Source organism: Lepisma saccharinum, chromosome 9 (assembly GCF_977018435.1).
Source record: "Lepisma saccharinum chromosome 9, izLepSacc3.1, whole genome shotgun sequence".
Classification (NCBI taxonomy): domain Eukaryota; kingdom Metazoa; phylum Arthropoda; class Insecta; order Zygentoma; family Lepismatidae; genus Lepisma; species Lepisma saccharinum.
In genome coordinates, this window is record NC_139237.1 from 92,566,992 (window position 1) to 92,593,623 (window position 26,632).

Sequence of the window (26,632 nt, forward strand, 5' to 3'; positions counted from 1 at the left end):
TTCAGTTTGACGGTAGTTGACCACACGATCTCCGCCATAATCGCCCAACATGGCCCGGTAACGAAAAACGTTTCTAGCATGACAAATACCGATGTAGCGGTAGGTGACTCCCCTAGAGTCAAGGGCGCTCTAGGAGGAAGACACTCGCCCCCCCCCAAAATATTTGGAAGAACTCTTTTGAGGAAGGGAGAAGAGAATGCTAGTGAGAAAATGGAAGGAATCCAAGGAAATAGAGAAGAAAGGTGAAGAAGACACAATGAACTGGAATGGGGGACTGAAGTTAAACAAAGAATGGAAGATGATGTTAGAAAGAGTGGAAAGGACAAGAGAGAAAGAGGAGGGGAGAAGAAAGAAAAATGAAGGGAAAAGACCGTGAGATTAAAAGTCCAACCACATTCTATATGGAAGTGATTGTGTTTAGCCTTTTAGGTGAAAGTAAAGTTGGCAAGTAAAAGTCACCTGCTAGAAAGTTCCAAACACCTTTCTAAATAGTCTGGAGGGAGTAATGTTTGTGTATATATAATACCCTGTTTTTGTATCTTGTTGCTTTTGTACTTGATACAGAGTCTGAAGAAGACCTTGCTAGAAGGTTGAAACTTTACGTTTAGTTTATGTTTTTAATAAAATAAATTACTGCCTTGGTCAGTATATTTAGTTTTCCATGATGGAGACGTTATCACAGCATGCTGCGACGCCAAAAGTCCGTTGAGTTCGAATCCCGGCCTGTGGATGATATTTTTTGTAAGTGTCCCTTCATCAATAATATCAATCATCGTCATCTTCGTGATTAGCCAAAAGTGGCAGAAAAGCGAAGTAAAGTAAACCAAATCAATCAATTCAGAAGCAACGATGCCATTTGAAGCAAACCCAAAAGAGAGCCACTGGCTACTCTTAAAATGATTAAAATGGAATTTCGCAAAATCAGGGGAAAGTTTTCAACTCCTGAGAAATGAAGAAAATGTTCAAGTCCAAGAAAAGCTATAATAGACGATTTCGATAAAGGGACTATTATGAGGGTTGCAAGAGATTTATACGTTGTGTGTAAATAATACAGTGCGTTCAATTTAAAAGTGGTATGGAGCACAAATATAGAATATACAAAATATACACTTGTTTTTGAATAAACATGTTAACACGTTTTTCCATATTTCCTGCAACATTATGGAGGACATCTGCAGTTATACTCCTAATTTCCTCAGTGATGTGGTGCCTCAGCTCTTTTAAGGTGCGTGGATTCTGCCTGTATACCTTTTGCTTCAAAACCACCCACAAGAAGTAGTCCGGAATTGAAACATCTGGGAATCTGGCGGGCTAGAGTCCTTTTGAAATAATCCTGTGTCCAAAGAAATCTCTTAACATAGCCATAGCCTCATTGGAAGTATGCGGAGTTGCGCTGTCCTGCTCAAACCAGCACCGACGTTCCTCTGGTTCCAACATTGCAACAAACTGCATTATAATGTTTTGGTAAATTTCACTATCAATTGTGTTTAAAAAAAAAAAAAATGGGCCCTACCACTCACCGCCTGGATATGGCACACCCGACACCAACTTCCTGAGGGTGGAGGGGGGACTCCACAAAAAAATGGGTATTTTCAGAGCTCCATGTTCGATAATTTTGCGAAGACACGTAACCATTCACGTGAAACCATGCTTCATCTGAAAAGAACACATAGTCCAACACAGTGATGTAATTCCCAATGAAGTCCTTCAACCATTGACAGTAGTGCACACGATTAGGGTAGTCAATTTCTTTTAATTCTTGAAAAACTTGATTTTGATATGGATATAATTCCTCACTGCTGTATGGACTGATCCTACAGACATTTGCGTCTCCTGGCTTAGGTGTCATAAAGGTTTGTGGGGAGATCTTGTCATTATTTCATTAACATTAGTCACTGCCTCTAGTGTTAGTACAGTCCTCCTACGTCGGTGTTTCACGTTACATACAGACCCTGTCTCACGGAATTTATTGACCATTTTCTAAATTGAACTTACAATCGGAGCACTCTTACCGAACATTTCCGTGAATTTACTGCAGCTTTTTTTGAATGAATTTGTTCTGAAATATTGTTCAACAATAAAGGCACGTTCCTGAACACTAAATGGCATCGTAGAGGGCAATTTCTCACTCACTCAACTCAAGGAAGAACAAACACAAATCCAGCAGTACAGCGGAACACCTACAACTGACAATGTGTCCATCCCCTCCCTCCCTCCTTGTCACCTCCCCTTCCCTCTCTTCCGCTACAATAAACTTTTCCTGTAACAATGGGCATAACGGAATGGACAGAACGTAACGGACAACAACAAAAACAAGACTCAAATATACCTTACGTACCGATTTTAAATTGAACGCACTGTATAAGCTGCGAAAAATAATAATTCAATTTTCGATTTGGGACCACATTAAGGAAATGTTTACATGACCTTAGTTTTCCTTATGAAAGAACTGAATCCAATAGGAAGGTTTTGATGGAAAAAAACTGATATTGTTGTATTGCGTGGGGATTTCTTGAGATATATTCACAACTGCCGAAAGACTGGAAAAGCCTTTGTACTATTTAGACGAAACATACATACAAACAAAAACCATACCGTGCCAGTGGCAATGTGAGAAAGACGTTGTAGGGCCTCTACCACCAAGTGAAAAACGTAGGAGGCTTATAATGGCAACTATTGATGTAACGCAGCTTCCTGTGGACTTCCGCAAGTAAAATATTTGGGGCTCATAGTGAAAAATATATACATCAGATTGGTAAAATCATTGGTAATTTTACAAATAAAGTCCTACATTGGCTGATATCGATAGAGCACTGATTAATAGGGAGCGGATTTTTAGGTGCGGAAAAAAACAACAACTGAAAGATATTTATTTTTTATGTTCTAAAAACAGTGGAAATATGTGGTTAAAAATATTTTCATTCAAAACCTCCCAAATATAGATACTCACAATTGACAGCAGAACATTAGTTGCTTGTATTTATTACAAGGAGCAACAAAGAACACTTCCAAATTGTCCATTGAAAATGCACGCTGATTATCTCTCAACAATGTCCTGTATTGCGAAAATGACCTTACCACATCACATGAAATCAGATGTGCATATTTGAAGTGAGGGATATCAAGGTCATTTACACCGTCAATATCACCTATTAACCTAATAGGTTGCATCTGACTACCATGCAAGAGACCAGGGTTCGATCCCCAGCAGGGGAGAAGCAGGATTCTTTCCACCTGTTCAAGCGGCTCCGGCACCCACCCAGTGTTCTATAAAGTGGGTACCTGGAGGAAACTCTGGGGGGTAAAGGTGGCCAGGAGCATGGTGCTGATCACATCACAACAATCCGAGAGTGACGCGAAGGAAAGCAGACATACGTGTGCGACCTCTGCGTTTCTGCGCCTTTTCGTTCCGAGATAACGGCTACTTATGCGTTTCAGTGTACTGGGAATGAGTATATGTGAGTGTGTGTGAGTGTTTGTGTGTTGGTGAAGGGTGGAGGGATACTCTCCCAGAGAATTCTGGTAAGTACTGTGTTTTTACACACTTTTTACTTATGTGAACTGCCCTCCATATCTTCCCACGTTCGAGGAAGCTAACGCGAAGCACTTTGAACAGTCAGCAAAACAGCCGCGTGCTGTTATGCGATACGGTTTATTGAACCAGGACGATAAATTCTGAATTTTACGAAAGTGAAAAAACTGCAAATGCCCCAAGAAGGGGGCTCGAAGCATCAAACATCCCAAAGTCAGAAATCACAACAGAATGACACTCCCTCGTTTGTAATAGGAGGCCCGGTTTCGGACCGATCCGGTTTGAACTTACTCGTGTGTAATGCGATGAACGATAAACGGAAACGATCCCCAGAAACTCTAGAGGATCCCAGGAAGAGAAAAAACTTATTGAGGAGTGGCGGCTCCCAGACCCCCCCTTCCCCAAGTGCTGGTGCTCCTGCTGGTCAAGATACAATGAACGTTGCAATGGATAATATTCCAGATACAGCTGATATCCAACTGGGCTTGTTTATCAAGCTGTCCCTCGAATTAAATACCATTATAGCTAAAGATAGAAACATTCCTCCTGAAAATAAATCAACAATCCTCAAAATAGTAGCCAAAATGGGTCAGGTTCATCAAGAGACGGTGGCTGAAAACAAATCATTAAAAACCGCCTGCGACTTACTTCAAAGTGCAGCAAAGACAGAAGGTAATGCTAAACCATCCTACGCACAAACAGCGGCGTCACCAGCTATCGTGCAAACAGGCAGGGCAACTCAAATTCAAAAAAACTGTTCAAAATTTGAAATACACTGTCTTCATTTCAGATGAGAACAGAAATAAAGATGCAAAAAAGGTTCAAGAAACATTCACAAAAGTGATAAATCCCATCAGAGACGGGATAAGGATTAAACAAATGAGACAAACAAACAAAATGCTGATTGTGGAGACAGATACAAAAGAGGAGGTGGACATGGGGAACTAGCCAAACACAAAATCAGGGCAGAGCTCCCCAAAAAAAGGCACCCATTATTAATAATATATGAAGTCCCTGCACAAAAGGAAGAAACTGATCTGTACGAGGAGATATATTTATTAAACTTAAAAAACAAGATGTCCTGGGAGGAGTTCATTAAAAAGTTTCACTTGAAGTTCAAGACTGGTCCACGAAATAGGGCAACCTGCCACTGTGTTTTCGAGGTGGCTCCAGATTTAAGAAAAATCCTTTTGAAAAATGAAAAAATCTTCGTCGCATTCCTGTCCTTATCCCTTAAAGATTACATTGTCGTCCCAAAGTGTAATAAATGTTGCGACTATGGACATTTGAGCCGGTTTTGTAAAGGAAAGGAAATCTGCACCCAGTGTGGCCTGGAAAGCCATTCTAAGGAGGAGCAATGTCCTAAAAAAGATGGTCCAAAGATATGCATTCCTTGCATGAAAAGAAAAAAAGAATGTAATGGCAAGGACTGCCCCACTTACAAGTTACAGTTACAAAGGTTAATAGAAAGGACAGATTATGGATTGTAAATCGACTGTGAATTTTAGAATGACAAAGAAAAACAAAAATAGGAAAACTGCCAGCCATCTTCGCCGCGACGCGGCTAGAGCAGCAGCTTACAGGGAAAGGAAAATAAAGGAAATTAAGCTACTGGTAGCCAAAATTGAGAAGAATAAAATGGACAATTATCAAAACATAAAACTACCAGAAACGTTTTTCGAACATATAGAATCTTCTGCCTTCACGACGCAGGGAAATGAAAGAACCATAAACTTCATATTAAAGAACAAAATATATATCTAGATTCGAACCACATTAAAACACCAGTACAACCATCACAGCCTCTACTTAGCTCAAAAATACCCAACCTTCCCCCAAGTGTTTTTACCCTTTGTAACCCCCCCAGAATCGCCTCCTAATGAAAGACTCTTTAGATACCCAGTAGTTCCCGAACCACCCTTCCTGCTCAATAACGAAATTGAAAACGATATTGAAAGTGGGATACAAGAGGAAATAATAGTAACAAGCACAGAGAGAGATCAACATCCAGGAGTGAGCGACGCAGGCCCCACTTACACTAACATATCAGAGAAGAAAACGACGAAATTAAATCCAAACGCCCGTGCCTTTCATCCGTAGATCAAGTATAGTAATTTCAGTAAACCGCAGACTCTTCATCCGCCATTCTCTCCGGCGAGTGCTGAACCACCTTCGGGTCTGGTCGTGGAAGAGAAATGTAAAATAAATCCAGCAAAAATCTACAACAACTTTGAAGAAGCGCTGAGACTAAGCAGGCTCGAGGAAAAAGAAAATTTGGTCACGGCTTTGAGGATTTTGATTAGAAATAAGCACGAAAATGGAAAATCTATCATCTTCCCGTACCCGGAGGCGGTCGACATGATAACTCTAAAGTCTAACAATATTCCTACTGAAACGGAGGAATTATCATCATTGTTGGAAACAGTTTTTGCTCGCCGAGGCGTCTCCCTGGATATAAACGAAATTTACTCAGACTTCGCGAGGGCTCACGGGAGGGTGGTGTTCATCCCAAGAACAGAATGGCCGCAGTGCTTTCAGATAGCGAGACACACTTAATGGAAAGGTACGTAAGCGTTGCACAGGCAAACCTAATGGGGGCAAAACTGTCAACCGCGGAAATTTTTGACTTGGCTAAAAACAAAAAAACTGGATATTCTGGCCTTGCAGGAACCATATATTTTTAAAAACAAAATTCCATCTGCACCGATAGGGGCGAGAATTATAATGCATCATCAAAATGCCAAATCTGCAATAGTTATTCTAAACAGAGAGATTGTGCCAATTAAAATCGCTCAATTTTTTACCAGTCACATTAACTGTGTAGAATTATCCTTGGAAAATTTACCATTCATAATTATAAACTGCTACTGCCAATATAGCCATAATATCGAACAGTTTCTGGAAAAAATGGGCGACGCGTGCAACGTCTATAGCAACAAAGGTCTCCTAATAACAATGGATGCGAATTCCTCCTCCCCGTGGTGGCACGGGCGTGAGACGAATCCCAACGTGGAGCTGGTGGAAGAATTCGTGGCAGGAAATAATCTGTTTGTGGAGAATCTACCAGACAATCCTCCAACTTATAGAGGCAGGGCGGGGGCATCCAGTAACATCGACATAACTTTGTCCAACAATAGATTACTGGGAAAAGTAAAAGAATGGAAAGTGAACGACATGAAAACTACCAGCGATCACAATGTGATTACTTTTAAAATATCCAAAAATTCAACTGAAGAAGAAAGATCACCAAAAATAAGATATGACTGGGGAAGAACAAATCAACAACTTTTATTTAATTGAATCAATACACCTCCCCCAACAGGCGGACTCCACGAAAACGATAAACGAATGGGCAAGAGTGGTGACAGAAACTATACAAAACGCAATAGAAATTGCAACGCCTAAAAAACAGATTAAACATAACAACAAGCCGTGGAACAAGAAGCTAACTAAGCTCAGAGCATTCATGAGAAAAACACGGAAAATTTATCAAAAAACAAACATTAATGAAATGAGAATTAAAAACTTGGAATTATACAGGGTGGCCAAAAAAAGATGAAAATGAACTAAGATCCTACAAATGTAAACACTGGAAAAATTTCTTTACAAACAAATTAACAATTGATAAATGGGGACTGCCGTATAAAATCGCGTCTGGGAAAATTAAATTAGGAAAAGCTCTCTCAACACTAGAGAAGGAAGATGGAACACACACAATAGATTTGCGAGAGACGGCAGAACAATTACTGCATGGACTCCTGCCGGACGGTGCGATGGAGAATGAGGACGACTACCACAAAAATACAAGATTGAAACTCCAGAGACTTACAACAACGATCCAATTCTGCCTTTCGCGGAGGAAGAAGTAGCTCTCCAGATAATGAAAAAATCGCCAGGTCCGGATAATATTCCAGCAGAAATAATCCAGATGGCGGCGCAGAAGCTCATTCCAAACCTAACGTCCTTTTTTAACAGATGCTTGGAAGTTCAAAAATTTCTCACGCCCTGGAAGGAGGCTAACGTTATTATAATACAAAAGGATGCTGATCGTGACGAAACGCAGTCGAGATCGTACCGCCCAATCTGTCTCATAAATGTTCTGGGAAAGGTCTTTGAAAAAATGATAACAAAAAGATTATTAGAATTCCTTGCTTTGAAACCAAATACAGGACTCCAATACGGCTTCACAAAAGGGAGATGCACGGAGGATGCAGTAAATACTTTATTAAACACGGTCGCTTCGAACGAAAACAAATACGTGGTGGCAACACTGGCGGATATAACTGGGGCGTTTGATAATCTGTGGTGGCCTCACTTACTCTGTACTCTCAGAGAAATGAAATGCCCGGGCACCCTGTATAAAATTCTGGAGGACTATTTCAGGGATAGAAAAGTCACCCTACATATTCCGGACCAAGATATCGCTAAAACAATGACAAAGGGTTGCCCACAGGGTTCCGTTTTGGGACCCCATCTATGGAACGTAAACTTCGAACCTTGCATCAAGACCTTGCAAGAAACACTGGAAGTAGTTAAGTGCATAGCCTACGCCGATGATCTGATAATTATTACCACAGGAAACTCAAGAGCAGAAATCGAGAAAAATACTACCACCGCGTTACAAAAATTGACACAATGGTGTGATAAAGCTAAATTTTAATTATCGGATACAAAGACCAAATACATAGTTTTGAAAGGAAAATTTAGCCAACATCGGAATCCATTAATAAGAATGAAAGGCAAATCAATAAAAAGGGTAACTGAGATTAAATACTTGGGAGTGACGCTGGAAGAGGGCTTACTTTTCAAAAGCCACATTGAGAACATAACCTCCAAAGGGGAAGCTCTCATGAACAAAATAGCTACCATTGCATCAAACAGCTACAGACTTCCTCTGTCAGTTATTAAAACTTATCTAGTGTCCATCTACTTTTCAATCATCACTTACGGGGCATCGGCGTGGGCCTCGTCGTCATTGCATAAAATAACGTACATTCGTAAGCTAAGATCTTCTTACAGGAAAGTAATTCTCAGAGTTACCGGGGCTTTTAAAACTACTTCGTCGGAAGCGCTGTTTGTCATGATGGGAACTTTGCCAATTGATTATCAAATTAAGCTGAGGGCAATGACTTATCACTTCAAACATGGGAACGAGAGGGAGATAACTGAACAAATGGGAGAATTCCTCCCCACCATCCAGGAGATCAAGGCGAAGATTCATCGAGACTGGCAGCGAGAATGGGACGAGTGCGAGAAGGGTAGAAGACTGTATAACTTCCTCCCCTGCACGCAGGAGAACGTTTTAACAGGGACGTCTCGCCATCCAGAGGACTGATACATCTTCTAACAGGGCACGGACCATACGGGAGTTAGCTCACAAAAATAGGTAAAAGGGAAACCGACGTATGCCGAGACTGCCGGATGGAAAGAGACACGCCAGAACATAGAGTTTTTTCCTGCCCCGCCTCTGATGAACAGATAATATTGACCAGAAGAGACCTGCTGAATAACAACATCTTCGAACTGATAAGGAGCGAACATTTAAAGAAGTTATGCGACCTCGCAGATTTAGTGTCCAATATCGAGTTGCGGAGGTACCTGACGGAACCAGAAACCCGGCGCCCACCAGGCCCCCCTCCTCAACAGGAGCCCCGCAGAAGCAGCAGGATACGAAACCAAGTCCCCACACCCCCTCCCCGGAGACCGTCACAATCGCGTCGGGAGCAGATACCACAGGAAGAAGAGGAGTCGGCACCGGAAGATTCAACCCGAAGGAGAAACTTCAGAGTGTCCACTGGGAGACGAGGAGCCGCCGCCAGGAGAGGGTTACCCCCGTCCAATCAGCCTGGAGAGAGCCATGAAGGTTGCCCGGAGAGAAGTCGTCGAAGATGAAAATGACCTAAAAACCATCTCTAGGGATAAAATAATACAATAACATAATAACGGGGGGGGGGGGGGGACAACTTTAAAAGTAATATCAGAACCCCACATTAAATCGTGACTAAAGTTTCTTTAATAATACATCCAAGATGAGGGGCCATAAACTCTTAAAAATTTAACTTGAAAATTGCTAGACTTGGAATCTGCTGGAATCCAGTAGGCACCAAAGAGACTTAATATAAAAGGAAATTTCGAACAAACAAATTAAATTAAAATTAATTTTTTAACAATGTAAGTGTAGTAAAAACCATGAACATATATTTATATACTTATTATTAATTAATATAATCTAATATAAAAGTTTGTTTATCTTTTCCCTTTTTTTAATTTTTTATTATTATTATTATTATCAAGTCTACATATAATTATTTGCGTATTTTATGTCATATTTATTTATCTATTACATATCTAACAATTACAGTTTCCGCATAATTAGCATTCTATCAAAACTTAGTACCCGTTAATTCACGTTAAATTGTGCGGCTGTGATTTCATTCTGAGATCTCATAGCAGCCTCAGTCTGCACGGACATTGAACCTCGCACGGCCACTGTCGCTCCCGTGGAATGCAGAGTCAGCTTCATGTCGCATAACCAAGTTGACACGGAGTGCTGACGCCGGTATCTTATCGGGCGTGTGTCCTCAACACATAAATGCAACAACGGCGAGATAAATAAGGAACTACAAAACCTCTTACAGTAAGTGTATATTAGGAATCGACATCCACTAAATTAATGAACTAGCCCAGTATTTCAGTGCATTTAACTTCCAAATAGCAAATTCTCCCCACACACTACAATAAAGCCTGATCTGGAAACCAGACAGGGAACTTGCGTCCGTGCAGACTAATCCAAGCAATCATTCACCCCAATCTAAACTCTCACCCCATCATACTCTCCCCTCAAGCTTAAAACAGTTCTGGATACCAGAATGGTTGTCCCTCCTGTACATAGCATTTCCTATAGTACTATCTATACGATAACTAAAACTAACCAATAAACTAACATAAACTAATCCATAAATACTATTAACAAGTTTAATTAACTACCAATCATACAAATGCACAGTAAATTTACAAGAAATCTTTAAGACTTGTTCCGGTCACCAGAACGGTCTATTAAAATAATACAAACTAAAAATTATTAAATGTAGCTATGTATAGAATCTCCATGTATTTTATTTTATTTTTTGTAATTGTATTTTATGTATGAAAATAAAGATGAGAAGAAGTAGGATAAAAAGGCGGGGGAACCGTTTAAATTCAGGAAACTGACATCCTGGTTTATTTCAAGGTACCAGGACATTGAGAGCATACCCTCGAAAGTACGCGGGTGGAGGCAGGCTACTTCGGGAGGTTTCCCCCTTTAGATATGTATATGTATATGTGTATACATTCTAAAGGTCAATAAATAAATATTGGTTTGTTGATAAGACGACGTGAACATCACCCCCACCTTCGGCCGTGATCAAGAAAAGTGTGGTGCCGTAACTCCACACCCTATACACTTTCATGGCATGGTGCAAAGCACAGGGAAGCACTTTACTTTTTACCTAATAATCACCAAGAGACCAGCACCAATTAAATTACAATTTTTTTCCATTTCTACAGTATGGACTTTCCAGCTGTAAGAAATGTCTTATCAGGTTTGTAGTGAATAAGAACAAAACAAATATATATCACAGCATTTATTGAAAATAATTTTTACAGCAATTTATATCTACGAAAGGGATACTGTAATGCATATGATACAGGTCGCGTAAGAAGCATGTAATGTTTTTCAGGAAAATATCCCTGGAGGAGGGGGAGACTATGAGGGTTTCAAAGGGAATTTGGTGTAGATTCATTGAGAGACAGATTTTAACTTTTATTGTTTCAAGCTTTGATCTTCACAAAGATGTAATACAAAAGTAGATTAACTACTAGGCCATTCACAAAGACCTGATATGTAACAGATTTAGAAATCTACTAGCCTTGTATGTCTACGGCAATATATTCAAGGGTTTTCATGTTTGATTCATGGTAGCAAGCACCATTAAATTCTCTGACTGACATTCCAAGTAAAATTGAATGTTCAGATGCAATTACCATCTGTGTACAAACTTGAAATACAGGGTAATTCATAAAGAGAGTAACATTTAAAAAAATTCAGTATGTGATAATAATTATTGCAATTCCTGCCACATGTGGTTGAGCATATCATATGTAACCAGCGAGAATCACTTTGGTAATTCACCATTTCAGTTCATCTGTGTCTTTTCTTTGGAGCTTTGTAAAAGCCCAAGTGACCCCCTATGTCCACACCACACTGAGACAGTGAATTACCAAGCAATTTTGCTCGTTACATCTGACATGCTCAACCACACGTATTAGGAACTGTAATATTGTGTCACAAATAACAGATTTGACAAAAAAAACTTTCAGCCTCTGTGCCAATTGTCACTTGCATTGTTGCTGTATCTGCAATAATTAACACATACTGAATTTTTAGTGTTACTTTTCTATGAATTACCCTGTATATACTTTTGAATAAAGCCCAACACAAATAATAGCTTTTTTTAAAGTTTCAAAATAACAAAAAATAAATAAAAATGAATGTTGTTATCTGAACTGGAAAAAAAAAATCATAGTTTCAACTGTTCTGGAAGTTTTTCTAAATTAATTTGTAATTACGTGAATTACCTTTAAACCAAATATGGTGAGCTAGAAATGTATTTGATTAAGAAGAAAAATAAGTGATGAGATAGAGCTTTCTAAAACAAAGATGTGCGCAAATTTAATGTTGAAGTATTTATGTCAGATATTTAGGAAAGAACAGGTTCTTACCTTGTTGTCTGTATATTTCGCAACAAACAGAAGAAGAATGTGTCCGAGGTATGAGCTCATAAATTGAACGTCATTATAAAAATGATTGTACGAATTCCATTAGTGGATATTTTCCAATTTCCATGTCTTGATGGGGATGTGGTGTTGGTACCCCCTTGAAATCAACAATGCATTACTCATTCCATATTTGCATCAAAAATTAGGCCCACTCGTCTGGCATCATACACTCGCACGCTTCATCGTAGCTGTGTCAGTTCTCGCTGCTCAGACTGATGCTGGACATGTCCTGCAAGAGCTTCGAGTCGCTCATGTCATCTGCCAGGGCGTACAGGATGTCCAGCAGAAGATCTCGACTAAGAGTCTGAATCTTAGGAAGGCGAGCAACCTGTAATACAAAACAAAATATGAGACCAAGCACTAAAGAAAGACCCACCATTCTGCACATATATACATTCATACACTGAGATTAGCAGACAATAAGAGTAGTGCCTGTATGGAATAACATATGGCACTTATTGGAAAGCTACGGAATATGTGATTAACCAGGATCGAACATGGTCTTTAACAATAAATTAGCCAACTTCTGTAATATTTTGTTAATTTTAAGTACACTACAATGTTTCATTGCTTGTGACTACCTTTGGATATGAACACAAGTGTGATCTCCTTGCAACTAAGGAACTAATTCAAACTGAGGTAACGGCATGGAATGACACAGAAAACAAGCCCTTACACAGGTAGGTTGTTTTCATTTGCTCACTCATTAGTATCACCACCAGTAGATGTACAAGCCATAGAAATCGTTCCATTATGCACACCTAAAGATGGGTAAAATAATGTCTGAAAAAAGTACAATGTACAAGTTGTAAATTCTTGTCAGTTCTTATCATAACAGTTTACTTGCACACACACACTCTCACTCTCTCTTACCACGTGAATTTGCTTTAATTTTAAAACAAACATTCTGTTCTTAAGAAAGCAAGTGATAAATAAGGAGAAACTAGTACTCACTTTTATCAGCGAAGCTGTTTTTTCTTTTTTTCAATTAATTTCAGTGACCACTGCCACCATCCTCGTTGGAACTTGCTGCACGCACTGTTGCTTGGCGCGTGTCTTTTGTTCGTAGTTCTCTGGCTGCCGCTAGGTACACTGTGCGTCTTGGCGTGTCGTCTGCTATTTCCAGGCGATAACTGCTGTAGCAGACGACATGCCAAGATGCACAGTGCACCTAGCGGCAGCCAGAGAACTACGAACAAAAGACACACGCTAAGCAACAGTGCAGCAAGTTCCAACGAGGATGGTGGCAATGGCCACTGAAATTAATCGAAAAAAAAAACAACAAAAAAAAAAAAAAACAGCTTCGCGGATAAAAGTGAGTACTAGTTTCTCCGTATTTATATACTACCGCATCTCTCTTTTCCCAATTATGAAAGCAAGTGAGTTAAGAAGTCACTCTGCATTGATAAGAAAGTGTGTAAATGTAAACTTATAAATATATGAAACATTTCCAGAACACCACCCTTAAACTATTACCTAAGAAGGTAAGTGGTTAACGGATGGCTGGAGTTGTAGTTTTCCTGGTAAAGTGATTCCAACTGGTATTCTTGCGTTACCAACCAGGTAAAGTTGGCATTAGCATCAAATCTTTCAAGTGTATGCATGGATATCATCATGAGGATTCTTGCCAGACACGGGGTAAAAATTAATCATACACCACCACTCAACACAAAGGCATTACTCCGCTCAAAGATGACCTCAAATTCTGAGATAGTATACCACATATCTTGTGAATGTGGGACACCATATATTGGACAAACAGGATGCACCATAGAACCGAGATGAAATGAACATCAAAGTTACATCATACTTTTGATTGAGTTGGTGTTTTAAGTCTAATTTATGCACAGTAAGGCTAATCGGTACTGGATCTATAGTTTAAAGTGGGATTCGAACCACTATGTGGCTCCAGCGGATATCGAACCCGAAACTCCTTGATTACGAGGCGACAACGCAACCACTGCACCATCGTGGAGGCAGTTACATCATACTGTTCCAGCCAGAAAAGTCAGAACTAGCAGAGCGAAATCACCTAAGGTCATGAAATTTTATTTGCAGTCACCAAATTCATAGCCAAACATGTCTGTTACTGGGACATAAGACTAAAAGGAGCCATAGCCATTGCTAAAGAAAGCACGAACTGCATCAAAGACATGAGATCCCCAGCCCAGTCAATCTAGAATCCACTTCTCCGTAAAAGCAGGACATTCGCCAATGAAACACCCGGATCCAGAGTGACCCGATCACAGAACAGAGCTCTTCCTCCTCATCCATGAACAATTAACCTTACACTTGGTCTCCAATCAAAATTCTCTGATGATGGATCAATGTATGCACTCAAAATATTGGATGCTGCTAATGCACATATAAAATGGCTTTTAACCTGAGAGCACTTGATTGTTATGAACTTTATGCACTGTTTACTGAATACTTTTAATTTCTTCAAATTGAAGGCCTGGAAACAATGACAATGGAAGTCAAATTATATCTAAAGGAAAATGGAATATATAGGCTACATGAACAACATTATTCTAAAGCCGGCTTTAGACGAAAGCATTTCCTTGAACAGTTTTGCTAGCATAAATTCTATATAAATGCTTACAAAAATCTCATAACAGATAGTACATTACACGAAAACATTTTATGGAACATTTCGATTAGCTGATTCAATTACAATGTAAAATACATACAGCACGAAAGGCACGTCAAGTTACACCATCACTGCTGTGTGCACAGTGTTTACAATTTAAAAAGCTAAAATATTCTTCCATACACGTACATAAACATTGTAAAGTATGTATTTAATCAACGCCATTCTTCTCTACCTAAAACCATTTAATATGAAGCGATATTCCTCTCAATTGAATAGTTATTGTCGTTTAAAAGTGTGAAGTAATACGTTGTTTACATCTCATGCGACCACCATTACATTTGCAGTCGTGACCATGAGGTCACTTCTGATTGGTTATGCTACGAAAAATGCTACAAAAATAGAACCGGTTCTATCCTTGAGAAATGCCATGAAATATGCCATGGCATCTGAAATGCCATAACATTTCTCACTTTACGCGATAGTTTCTTGGTCATGGCATAAATGTTAAGAAAAATTCTAAGGAAAATGCTTTCGTCTAAAGCGGGCCTAATACAAGAGACTCACTCACCTTGGGAAAATAGTGAACAATGAGATTTAGTGCATATTTCTTCATGTCATGTGCTTGAATTCTGTCAGCAGCTTCAAGAATCTGTATTACATTTTCAAATGTCACATTCATCTCCAAATTCTGCTTGCAAAATGCCTGTAAACAGAAAAAAAATAATAACAATATGTTCCATGCGTACTCTATTTTTCAAATTGTATTACATACTGCAGAATAATATTTTTAAACTGTGAGTTTCATCCAGGCAAAAACACACAGTATGAAATAATTTTAATAATAATAATTGTTCTTTGATGCAAATACCCCATGCTCCCGCACTGTATCAAGAGTTTACCAATGAGCAGATCCATTCCATTTACTGACACTTCTGATACAGGCATCAGATCAGATCTACTCAATAATTTATTTAAATCCTAAATTTGTGCTGTAGTTTCTGCCTTACCTGCAGCCGGTTGTTTGTGAATCCATAGAAGTACGGAGCGCTGAACAGGTAGAGGGAATCTTCCGGAGGCATGTTCACGTCAGCGTAATAGATGTAACGTAGCAGCGAGTCGAATGATTGTCGGGAAGGAATCATTTCACCTATCTGGATCTGCAAAGTTTCAACACAAAAAACATAACATTAACCTTGCTTCTATTAGATCAGTTTTTACTTATAAATTCATATTTTTTCATAACACTAAAAACTAAGTAATATTACAGGGCATATTTTACATTTTCCCACATTATACCGGGTGTTTTATAATGAAATGAATGAAATGAAACCAGTCCAGAATGATTGAGGAACACAAACAGTTTCAGGGTTGTTACGATTTTTGGATTATGAAATTCCCTGAGATTTCCAGGTTTTCCAGTCCAAAAATGAAATTTTTCCAGACATTTCTACCATCATGATTTTTGCTTTTAAAACTTGCATTTTTCAATTAAAAATATAATACGGTAATTATTATAAATATTCACTTTCACAACTTGTTTTTTAGCAAATTTCATTTTACACACACAAGAACATGTGAAAATTCGAAGAGTAAAATGTAAAATTACAATCGGCATCAAATGTGCAATCACGTGCATCTAGCCTTCAGCTAGGTACATTATTTCACCATAACAGATCCCCACAATATACAAACAACAGAAAAAGTTCATAAACCATACACAATTTTTCATTTTCTGGCGGATTTCGTGTCTCATAGAAAATGCTACTTTTTGCTTACATTTATAAGTACACAGCATCTGGAGAAATTTTTGTTGCATATAGGAATTCTGTAGGACAAGATGACAAGATGGCGCCGAAGCCTGATGCACGCGCATTTAGTGCTCCGAAATTTCAACTGTTTTCGGGTTGTTTGTGTGCTATTGTGTTTGTGTTATTTGTGACGTGGATTCGTAGTATTGCGAGACATGAAATGCCGGATAACTGCAAGTGTGTGGAGGACTGGTCGTTTAGTTACAGGCGATTTTCTTTCTCGGCCATGGGTTCGGATCGGAGCTTCGTGTGGGCAGTTTCCAGAAGTCGCAAGAACAACTCTTCCCGCCAGCCACGTGGTTCGGCCCAGCACGGCCTCATCGTGGCTGCGTTTACCCTTCTGATAGCAGGTGACATTCATGTCAACCCTGGTCCCCAGGTGGCTTCCCGTGATGAGTCTGGTGTGAAAATATACTATCAAAATGTGCAAAGCCTAACAAAAAAGCTATCAACTCTACAAATGTTCTGTAGCGAGTTTAACGAGTACGATGTGATTGGTTTCAGTGAAGTGTGGTTCAATGAAATGATCGCCGATAATGAAATATCCCTTGACGGAATTTCAGGTATTCCGTAACGATAGAGGTTCACGTGGAGGCGGAGTTATGTTACTCGTAAACAACAAGTGGCCCTGCATCAGACGCCTGGACCTCGAAACGTCATGCGAGTTAATATGGACTCAAGTAAATATAGGCTCAAATAAACTTTTAATCGGTTGTTTTTATAGAGCCCCTAAATCTGGCACTGCAACCTTGTCAACATTATTGGACTCTGTGCTAAATGCTATGGAGGAAACTGACATCATTCTTATGGGTGATTTTAACCTTCATATAAAATGGTCATCATCGAACTCTGGCCTCTGCACAGACAATGATGACAGGTGGTTTTTCGACCATTACATCAAGGCGATTGGACTTCAACAATTTGTAGATTTTCCCACAAGACGCACAGAAACTCTCGACCTGTTGCTGTCCTCGCACACAAAGGTCAAGGCCACTCCCGGTGAGCAATTCATCGCCTCGGACCACACCCCCGTGCATGCCGAAATCCAAATCCCTGGAAAAGCCCCCAGGCCCTCCTCCTCCTCCAGACCTGTCTACAACTGGAAAAGAGTCAACTGGGAGGAACTTTCCCTTTTCACCAGCCTCATTCCTTGGACAATGATGGACCCCCTCCCCGCGGAAGAAGCAGTGGATTTCCTCGTGGACTGTGTGCAGGCTGTAATTAAAGATCACGTGCCCCTAAGGAAAACAAGAACATCCCGATTCCCTGTGTGGTATACTGAAGAGACTAAGCTTACGCTGAAGAACAAAAAGAATGCGTGGATCCTGTGGAAACAAATTCCGAACGTTCATACACTGAACACTTTTACTTACTTAAGGAAGTATAGCAAAAACTTAATTCAAAGGGACTATAATAATTATATTCAAAGTGTAACAGAAAGTGCTGCTAAAAATCCTAAAACATTCCGGACGCTAATTAACTCACGCCGGCAACATGACCGTATTCCCCCTCAAGTCTCCTGGAACGGTAAGTCTGCTACAAAGGATGAGCGATCATCGCTTTTTAACTCGTACTTCCATAGTAACTTTACAAAGAACGCTGCTACCACACTACCGGAAGTCAGGTCCATTATTCCTTACACACTCTTTCAAATCTCAACTAACTGCAATGAAGTTCAAGAATTATTAAAATCTGTTTCAAGTTCCAAAGCTACCACTCCTAATGATATTCCTGCGACATTTCTGAAACATTTAGCCCATATTTTATCCAAACCAATAAGCACAATCTTTAATAAATGCTTTTCCGAAGGTGTGTTTCCTTGTACATGGAAGCAAGCAAATATAGTCCCTATCCTCAAACACGGAAACAAAACTCATGTCACTTCCTATCGGCCGATTTCCTTACTTCCTGCACTTGCACTGCTAGCTGAAAAAATCATTTCTAATCGTATCCTTGCACATGTTTCTCCGTTTCTCTCTCCCACTCAACACGGTTTTCTCCCTCATGCTTCCTGTGACACAAACCTTGCTTGCTTGCTTACCAAAGCAGTTAACTGCCTGCATGCCAAGCAAGACATGGATGTCGTATACTTAGACTTTTCCAAAGCCTTTGACTCTATCTCTCACACGCAACTCATCCACAAATTATCGAATAGATTCAATATTCACGGAGCTCTTCTTAAACTACTTTCATCTTACTTGCACAATAGAAAGCAAAAGGTTATCGTATCTGGTTGCTCTTCGTCGTGGCTCCCTGTAGTTTCCGGTGTGCCCCAAGGAAGTTCTCTGGGGTCCCTGTGTTTCTCTCTCTTCATGGATGACATTCATGAATATATTTCTTCCGAATGTTCAGTATTATTGTATGCTGATGACTGCAAATTATTCCGAAACATTACCTCACTTCAGGACACATGCTATATCCAAGACAATCTCAAACACATTGAACGCTGGTGTCAAGACTGGAATCTCAAATTAAATCCGGATAAATCTGTTGTCATGAGGTTTACCCTAAAATCCAATAACACAGTGCCATCCTACAAGATATGCAACCAGGTTATTCCGTTCGTACGACAGCACAAGGATCTTGGTGTCATTTTTGATAGCAAACTGACTTTCAACCATCACATAGACTACATAACTTCGAAAGCGATGAAAACACTCGGACTAATTTACAGATTTACAGACATAACACACGTTTCTGCCCTCAAAACCTACTTTACAATGTATGTTGTTCCTATTCTTGAATATGGCTCCTGTATTTGGTCAATGGCATGTGAAAGCAATTTAAAGAAAACAAACAAAGTAGTAAGTTTCTTCGTCAGAATAGTCAAACACAGATGCCCAGCCCTTGCAAACTTCTCCAAACAAGAAATTCTATCCACTCTACAAATTCATGACCTTTCTCTTCGCCGTCAACTCTCAGATTTAACACTACTCTTCAGAATCATTAATGGACAACTTTTCACCAGCGAACTCTTGCCACTTCTTAATATCAGAATCCCACGTCCCAACAGTAAATGCAACAACTTCTTTTACATTAAATCTTCAAGGCTATCCTTAGAACAAAGATCACTTCTCTACAGGCTACAAACCATTTACAACTCATTAAGAGACGCTCCGGCCTTCCATTTATCAAAACAGACTTACAGAACTGCGTGCATAAAGCAGCTGAAGAGTAAATAATATTATTTTTTGCCCTAGTTGTTATTATTCTTGTTATATATGTATATGTGTGTGTATGTGTCCATCTTATTATTTTGTTTATTTCTTTTCCGGTTGATATCCTGATGTAAAATGGATTTTTCTGTATTCAGGACTTTTCAAATAAATAAATAAATAAATGTCAACAACAATAAGATCTATAAAATAATAGATGATTACCTCATCTTCACCAACCTTTCTGATAATTATGATCATATTATCATGTACTTCAGTTATCAATCAGATATCTGGACTGCAAATTTTACTTTGATATTCTTTCTAATATCTAGTATTATAAAAGTGAAAATTCATTATAGAAATTTGAAGGAAACATAAGTTTACACAGGACTGAGAATCCTAAGAACGAAAGAAACAAGTTTGTAAACTGAATCGTTTTTGGGAGTGGAATCACAAGAACCAAATCCAGAAGTGGAAGTGAACTGCTTGTTCATTTTGCAACTTTCTCTCTTGCAGACTCCAAAATGGAAGTAAATTCCCTGACATTTTCCTGACATTTCCGTTTTCAGGTTTTCCAGACGTTAGCAACCCTGAGTTTGTGCGTGTATGTTTTGTTAAGATGAAAGTTCATATCCCTTCCACTAGGCGACACTCAAATCACTCACACCACTCACAGTGTTTTGTAATGTTTGGTCCCCAAGATCACCGGAACTTATATCGTGCGACTTCTTTCTGTGGGGTTTCATCAAAGACAGGGTGTTACAGTTACAGGGTATTCGTCTCACCGATGCTGCTTGATATCACAGCCCTAAGGGAGCATATCATCGCAATGATAGATACTATCGACAGGCCCATGTTGATATGAGTGTGGCAAGAAGTAGACTATTGTGTCGATGTGTGCTGTGTCACCCGTACACACATTGAACATTTGTGGGTGTAAAAAAAAACAAAAAAAAACAACAGTTTTTCATTCGTTCTGGACTGATTTTGTTAACCTTAGTTCAATACTTTACTTGCAATAAATTTTTGTAACCCTTCAATTATTTATGAAACACCCAGCATATTCAACCTTGATGGCTCCAACATAACAAAATGTTATAAAATTTTCCTCAATATTACATTTTCCAGCATTTTAAGTAGTCCCCCGCTGAAAAACGTAAAATCAAGGTTTGTGATTATTTTAGCCAATATCAGCACATTGGATTATAATTATAATTTGATTTTACTTTTACTGAACCAATATTTTACCATGGGCTCCTGTGTAGCAAATGCTAAGTGCTTTTCCCTTTGGTGCGAGTGGTCCCAGGCTTGATTCCTGGTGGAGCCTGCAAAATTGGGAGGCTGATCTGCATTGTGAATACAATCGAACAAGAAGTAGCAGGCTTCAATCTCGAAAGCCCGAAAATGGTAAAGTAAAATTTTAACATCCAGCTTCAGCTTCTACAGCAAAAATTAAGCCATTTGAAATGGATCAGCTGGTTCATCACTAATACACAAATGTAAATAATCAGTGCAACTCTGTTCTTGTTTCTTGTGAAAGCTATAATTTATTTATGATTCTCAATCTGGTTTGCCCATTCCGATATAAATGCACCTTTTAATCATCTCACTTTTCTTTCTCATTCCATGCTTTCATTGGAAATTACTTACATGAACCGTATTATCCTCGGGCATAAAGGAGCGGAACATAGCTTCAAAATAACTGCAGCGTGCCGCAAGGACTGCCTTGTGAGCTGGAATTGGGATTCCATCCAACATCAGAATTATGTCACAAAATTCCCTCCCGACACTCTTAAGGAAGGACTCCATGTCCTGCTCCAGTGTCGTTCCTGAAAAACAGGAAATAATAATACATCTTGAATTCATAACAATTTTCTCCACTAAAATGTTAAAAAGTAATATTCAGAACCCAGTATACCCTTGGCGTGTCTCTGCAAAGATCCTTTAAAAAAATCTCTGAAAAATTGCATAAGTTTACAATTCCTTCCAGAGTATTCAAGTGAATCTTTCCGTAGTTTGCTTCCACTCTGTTGTCTACACATCTGCGATCCTTTCATCACACTGCAAACTTATTTTCTATCACAGGTATCCAGACAGCAGTGAAAGCAAACTGGATGAATATTCACTTGAACACTTAAATTTTAAATGGGTGAATTTCGTACTTTCTACAAACAAGACAGCTTTTTATGACATGCTTGGCTGAGACGGGTCAAAGATTTTGAGACACCTTACATGTATTTGAATGCTTCATATCGAAAGTATACATGTACAAGTTGAGCCTTAAATGTAATGTAACATGCCTAGACATAGCTAACTGCAACAGAAAGCTGCACTATACGTGGAATGAACATAACAGAAAAGTGTGAAAGTTGTGGTAAAGCAAAGGGTTATCTTGGTAACTGTCTTACTTGAGTAAATATTAGCATTGAATGCCAAGGACATTCAATTCCTAGTTGACACAACTTCACAACTTCCATGTTAGTACGTGTAAGTATTTCCAGTTTACACAAACATATGCGAGAAGAGAAATGGCGAAGCTTACCTGTTGAATCAAACTGTGGTTCTGTAAGTGAACGTATTTGCGGCATTTGTCGTCTTCGTATTATTTCGACCATCAATGGCTGATCCAAGGTTTCAAATTCTTTGCTCATTACGATTTGATTGTAATTGCTATCTTTTACTATAAATTTTAGACAGAATTCTTTGATAAAGTACAATTTCAAGTGCGAGGCATTGCAGAGAGCTTCTAGGACATTGCGATGGCTGATGGTCGCCTCTAGATACTGCACACACAACTGCTCCAGACGTCTCATGTGAAACTGAAACAGAATACAAAGTATTGAAAAACTGTAATGGAACATACTCAGGCATGAACAATAATATTGCTATTAGGGAATAAACAGCACATAAAACAAAGGGTCAATGAGTGTTCCAGATATTTTAAAAGTTGAAGCTAAGAGTATCATTTCATATATAAATATTTCAGACTTGAGTTTTCACTGATAAGCTTGCCAAATTACATGCATAAAAACTTGGCTATATAAAGCACTTTGTTAGAAACCTGAAACCTGAATATCTCCCTGGTGTTTTTCTTACACTTGTTTTATTTATTGACTTGTGGTTTGTGTTTTGAAATAAAACAAAAACTAGAAGCTAGCATTGATTTGAAATTAACTACCCAATCCTAACAGGCTGGCAACCCACAACACACCTTATGGATACATTGCATATCTTCAAATGAATTAAGTTAGCAATCTGGTAAAACGGTTGATTTGTCATCCTATAAAATACATTTCAACCTAATAAATTGATATTTTCTTTTTGTTTTGGATTCCTATCAACCAGCCAGTACATGATGCACTCCTATTTTTAACACATTTGATACAATTTAGTTATCCTAACCTGTCACTTACCTGAACTGCTAACCTGTAGACGTCCATCATGATTAACACCACCCTGTTGCAAACTGGGTCCTCTCCTTCAAGAGAAGAAGAGATTATGAAAAAAAATAATTCATTCCATGTCAACTATATACGTACTACATTGTTCTTGCCACAGTGGGCAGAAGTTCTGATTTCCAAGAAACCAAACCTCTTAGAAAACTCTACAAATACAATAGCTTATTTACAACTACTTCATAACTGATCTGTGATATGCCAACTTATAATTTTCATTGGGGTATGTGCCCGACCCTGTGGCCGAGTGGTTAGCACATCGCGCTTTGACGCCAAGGGTCCCGGGTTCGAATCCCGGTCGGGCTTGGTTGTTTGTGAATGTCCATTCATCAATTTCATCATTTCATCACTCATCCCCATCTTCGCAAATTAGCCAAGAGGCACAAAACGTGAAGTAAAATAAACTAAATCAAATCAAATCAAAAAAATCATTGGGGTATGTCAGAACATTATCCATTTATTTTTAGTATCGTGATTAGTAGAGGCATGCATATTTCGTTTTTGACGAAAACACGAAATGTGAAATAACACATTCTAATGTTAATGTTTCATGTTTCTGAAAGGTGTGAGGTGCATTTTCCTACCCTGTTTTGTCACGAAATGAACTGCAAAATGCAAAATAGGCTCTTAAACATGTAATTTATCGTATATATACAGACACGACACTTGCTGAAGTATCCTGTGAGTTATGCAATTCACGGAAATTGATTAATTTTGCTGCAAACATTTGAGAAGCAAAAATGGACTCCTTTATACAGGATTAAACTTGATATTGTGATAATGACTTAATGTGCTATTACAAGGGATATGTTTATTTTGTGTAATAGTGCAGTTTTCAAATCAAAGTTATGATTATATTCACATTTTTAAAACCAAAATGTCATTTTATATACCTCTTTTTCACCACTATAACAACGAAATTTAATTTTATTTACAGCTTTTGAACCCAAAATTGACTGTTTTTGTACCGAAATTTTGCTTTTTTATTAATCAAAAAAATGTGCTTCTAGTGATTAGTTAACACATAGTTCAAACCATATCGCAACAAGTTCTAATATCAAAACTTTGACATGTTTTACTGGATACTAAGGTTTAAAAACCTAAATTATTGGAAAATGTAAAATCGAGGTTAAACTGTATGTATTCATAAAACACGATTTGGCACATATGGGAGGAGAAATTGTAGTGAACAATCACCAGGCTTGACCAAGACTCAAACCCGGGTCTCTGGCATATCATGCCATTGCTGAGGTACCCTAGCTTTGCCTGATTTTTCGCTGTCACTGTTTTACCCGTGTGGATTTTTTACTTCCACCACGACACAGAAGAATAGCAGCAGCGAAAAATCAGGCAAATGCAGGGCTGGCTTGGTAGATAGGTTCGAGTCCTGATCGAGCCTGCATTCTTCGCTAAACTGTCTACACGAAACACTATATACAATTATTAAGGAGGTAACAATATATAAAAAATAGTTTTAGATTTTTTTTACTACTATTAAAGAACAAACAGTACACACTCAGATATTTTATTTACAACACCATCGCCAGCCTGTTGCAACTCACCTGTTTTGGTTGGATCTATTCGATCAGTGTAAATGTAGTTGAGCACCATTTCAAATGCTTCCGGAACAGCATCTCTCAGTTTTACTTCCAGCATTGGAATCTCTTTGAAAGGAACCTGAGCACTACCGAACACCTGAAAGACACAAATGGTTCAGAATTAATACAAAACAACCATTGTTCTACTTTTTCACTAAATACTGCCTGTTTGAATAATTCTGCAAAATATTTCAAACTGCTACAAGAAACATACAGTCAACTCTCGATTCAACGACCTTTCACAGTTCCCGGGAAAAGGGTCGTTATTTCGAAGGGGTCGTTATTGGAATTTGCACCAATTTTCAGCTTAAAGGGAGCTCAAACGGACACAAAGATGCCTAGGAGATGGTAACACCATTTACCCTGGTAGTTATACAACCTGTTATGCACAGGATGCGTGTTGTGAGAAGGAAAATAGAACATGAAAAAGTTTTCACAAAAGAGAATTTAAAATAATGTTACTTTCTTTCAATTGTGCACAGTCGTTGCTTTTCCAGGAAATTCTTACAATTCTAGTTAATGAGAAACCAGTTTCCACTGAGACCTATGGAAAGGAAAACAATCTCTCGCTTATTGCAAGCGAAACTCGAAGAATCTTGACACCAGTCAGACTGGTGCCAGCAAAAGTCGGGAGATAATCGGGCAGAATGAATGTTGGATTTTATACGGGTTTACTGGAGCATTGTCTGTTACAAGATTAACTGGTAAGATTAGATCTCTCCGGAGAAACAACACAACCTCTCTAGGTACCAGACAAAAAAAAAAATAAAGGCAGGGCTGTAATTTTCATTCTGGTTCGGCTGTGTAAAATACATCGTAAAAAAAAAAGTCACTTTTCTTTGCTTCAACCAACTTCATTCACACTCCTTCCCCATTCAAGGGAGCAGTCCAAACTCCTTCCTTGACTTGCATTGTAATCCAGCGTGAAAAAGGAAATGCGCAACTTGCGATCTATTTTCACCCAAAGCGTATTGTAGGACAGGTCATTAAACAACGTGGCAGTTGATAATCATTCGGGTTTGGAATTGAATTTCACTTTAAACTGAATATTTAGTCACGATTAGCCCATCAGCATAAAATGAACTGAAAACAAGCTTTATGAAACTGCGCATTTTCACATATCAAAATGGTAGATCGTTATTTACTCTCACCTTAATCGACGATTTAATGTTGGATTTAGGAGTATTCTCGATGTCAAACACCCACCCCTCCAAACGTTTTCGGCTTGAATAATGTCTTTTTAATCAGTCTCAGCGACCATTCCTACATTGAACACACTTTTTTTTTCCTCCACATGAATGGTTCTGAAGAAAGGTAAATTAAATTTACAGTTGTGGTTATCAGAATGCGCAGAACATGAAGTTATTTTAACTCTTGTTTTGTTATCGTCAAATCAAAACAGCTTTGCGAGATTCAAAACAATAACTCTTTTCTTCGCGCTGGATGAGTCATCGCTGTTATCTGCAAGCAAGAGCTTAGCAGACGCTAGACAAAACACTGGCGCCAGCTGCATCGTAAAAACAAAGAGACCGGCTGGAAGTATGGTGGCGGAAGAGAAAAGTCCCAGCATTTTAAAGATAACGCAACTGTCGAAGACGGATTAACAGCAGTGTAAAGAAGAAAGAAATGACCCTTGCTTTACGTTATACCGTTTTACCACGCAACAGA

The 26,632-nt window shown here is 38.8% G+C and overlaps 1 protein-coding gene across 2 annotated transcripts in view; it reads right to left on the bottom strand.

Moving 5' to 3' along the window:
- Positions 1-11,155: 11,155 nt before the first annotated feature.
- Positions 11,156-26,632, bottom strand: part of Lztr1 (Leucine zipper like transcription regulator 1) — a 34,662-nt gene continuing 19,185 nt past the window's right edge. For both annotated transcript variants that reach the window (XM_083128623.1, XM_083128625.1), the window contains exons 10-16: positions 24,929-25,061; positions 23,325-23,389; positions 22,454-22,730; positions 21,562-21,740; positions 15,953-16,102; positions 15,514-15,648; positions 11,156-12,680 (exon numbers count right to left, since the gene is read on the bottom strand). In XM_083128623.1, coding sequence (XP_082984749.1) covers positions 12,546-12,680; positions 15,514-15,648; positions 15,953-16,102; positions 21,562-21,740; positions 22,454-22,730; positions 23,325-23,389; positions 24,929-25,061 — 1,074 coding nt within the window. In that variant the 3' untranslated portion in view covers positions 11,156-12,545. The remainder of the gene's footprint in view (positions 12,681-15,513; positions 15,649-15,952; positions 16,103-21,561; positions 21,741-22,453; positions 22,731-23,324; positions 23,390-24,928; positions 25,062-26,632) is intronic.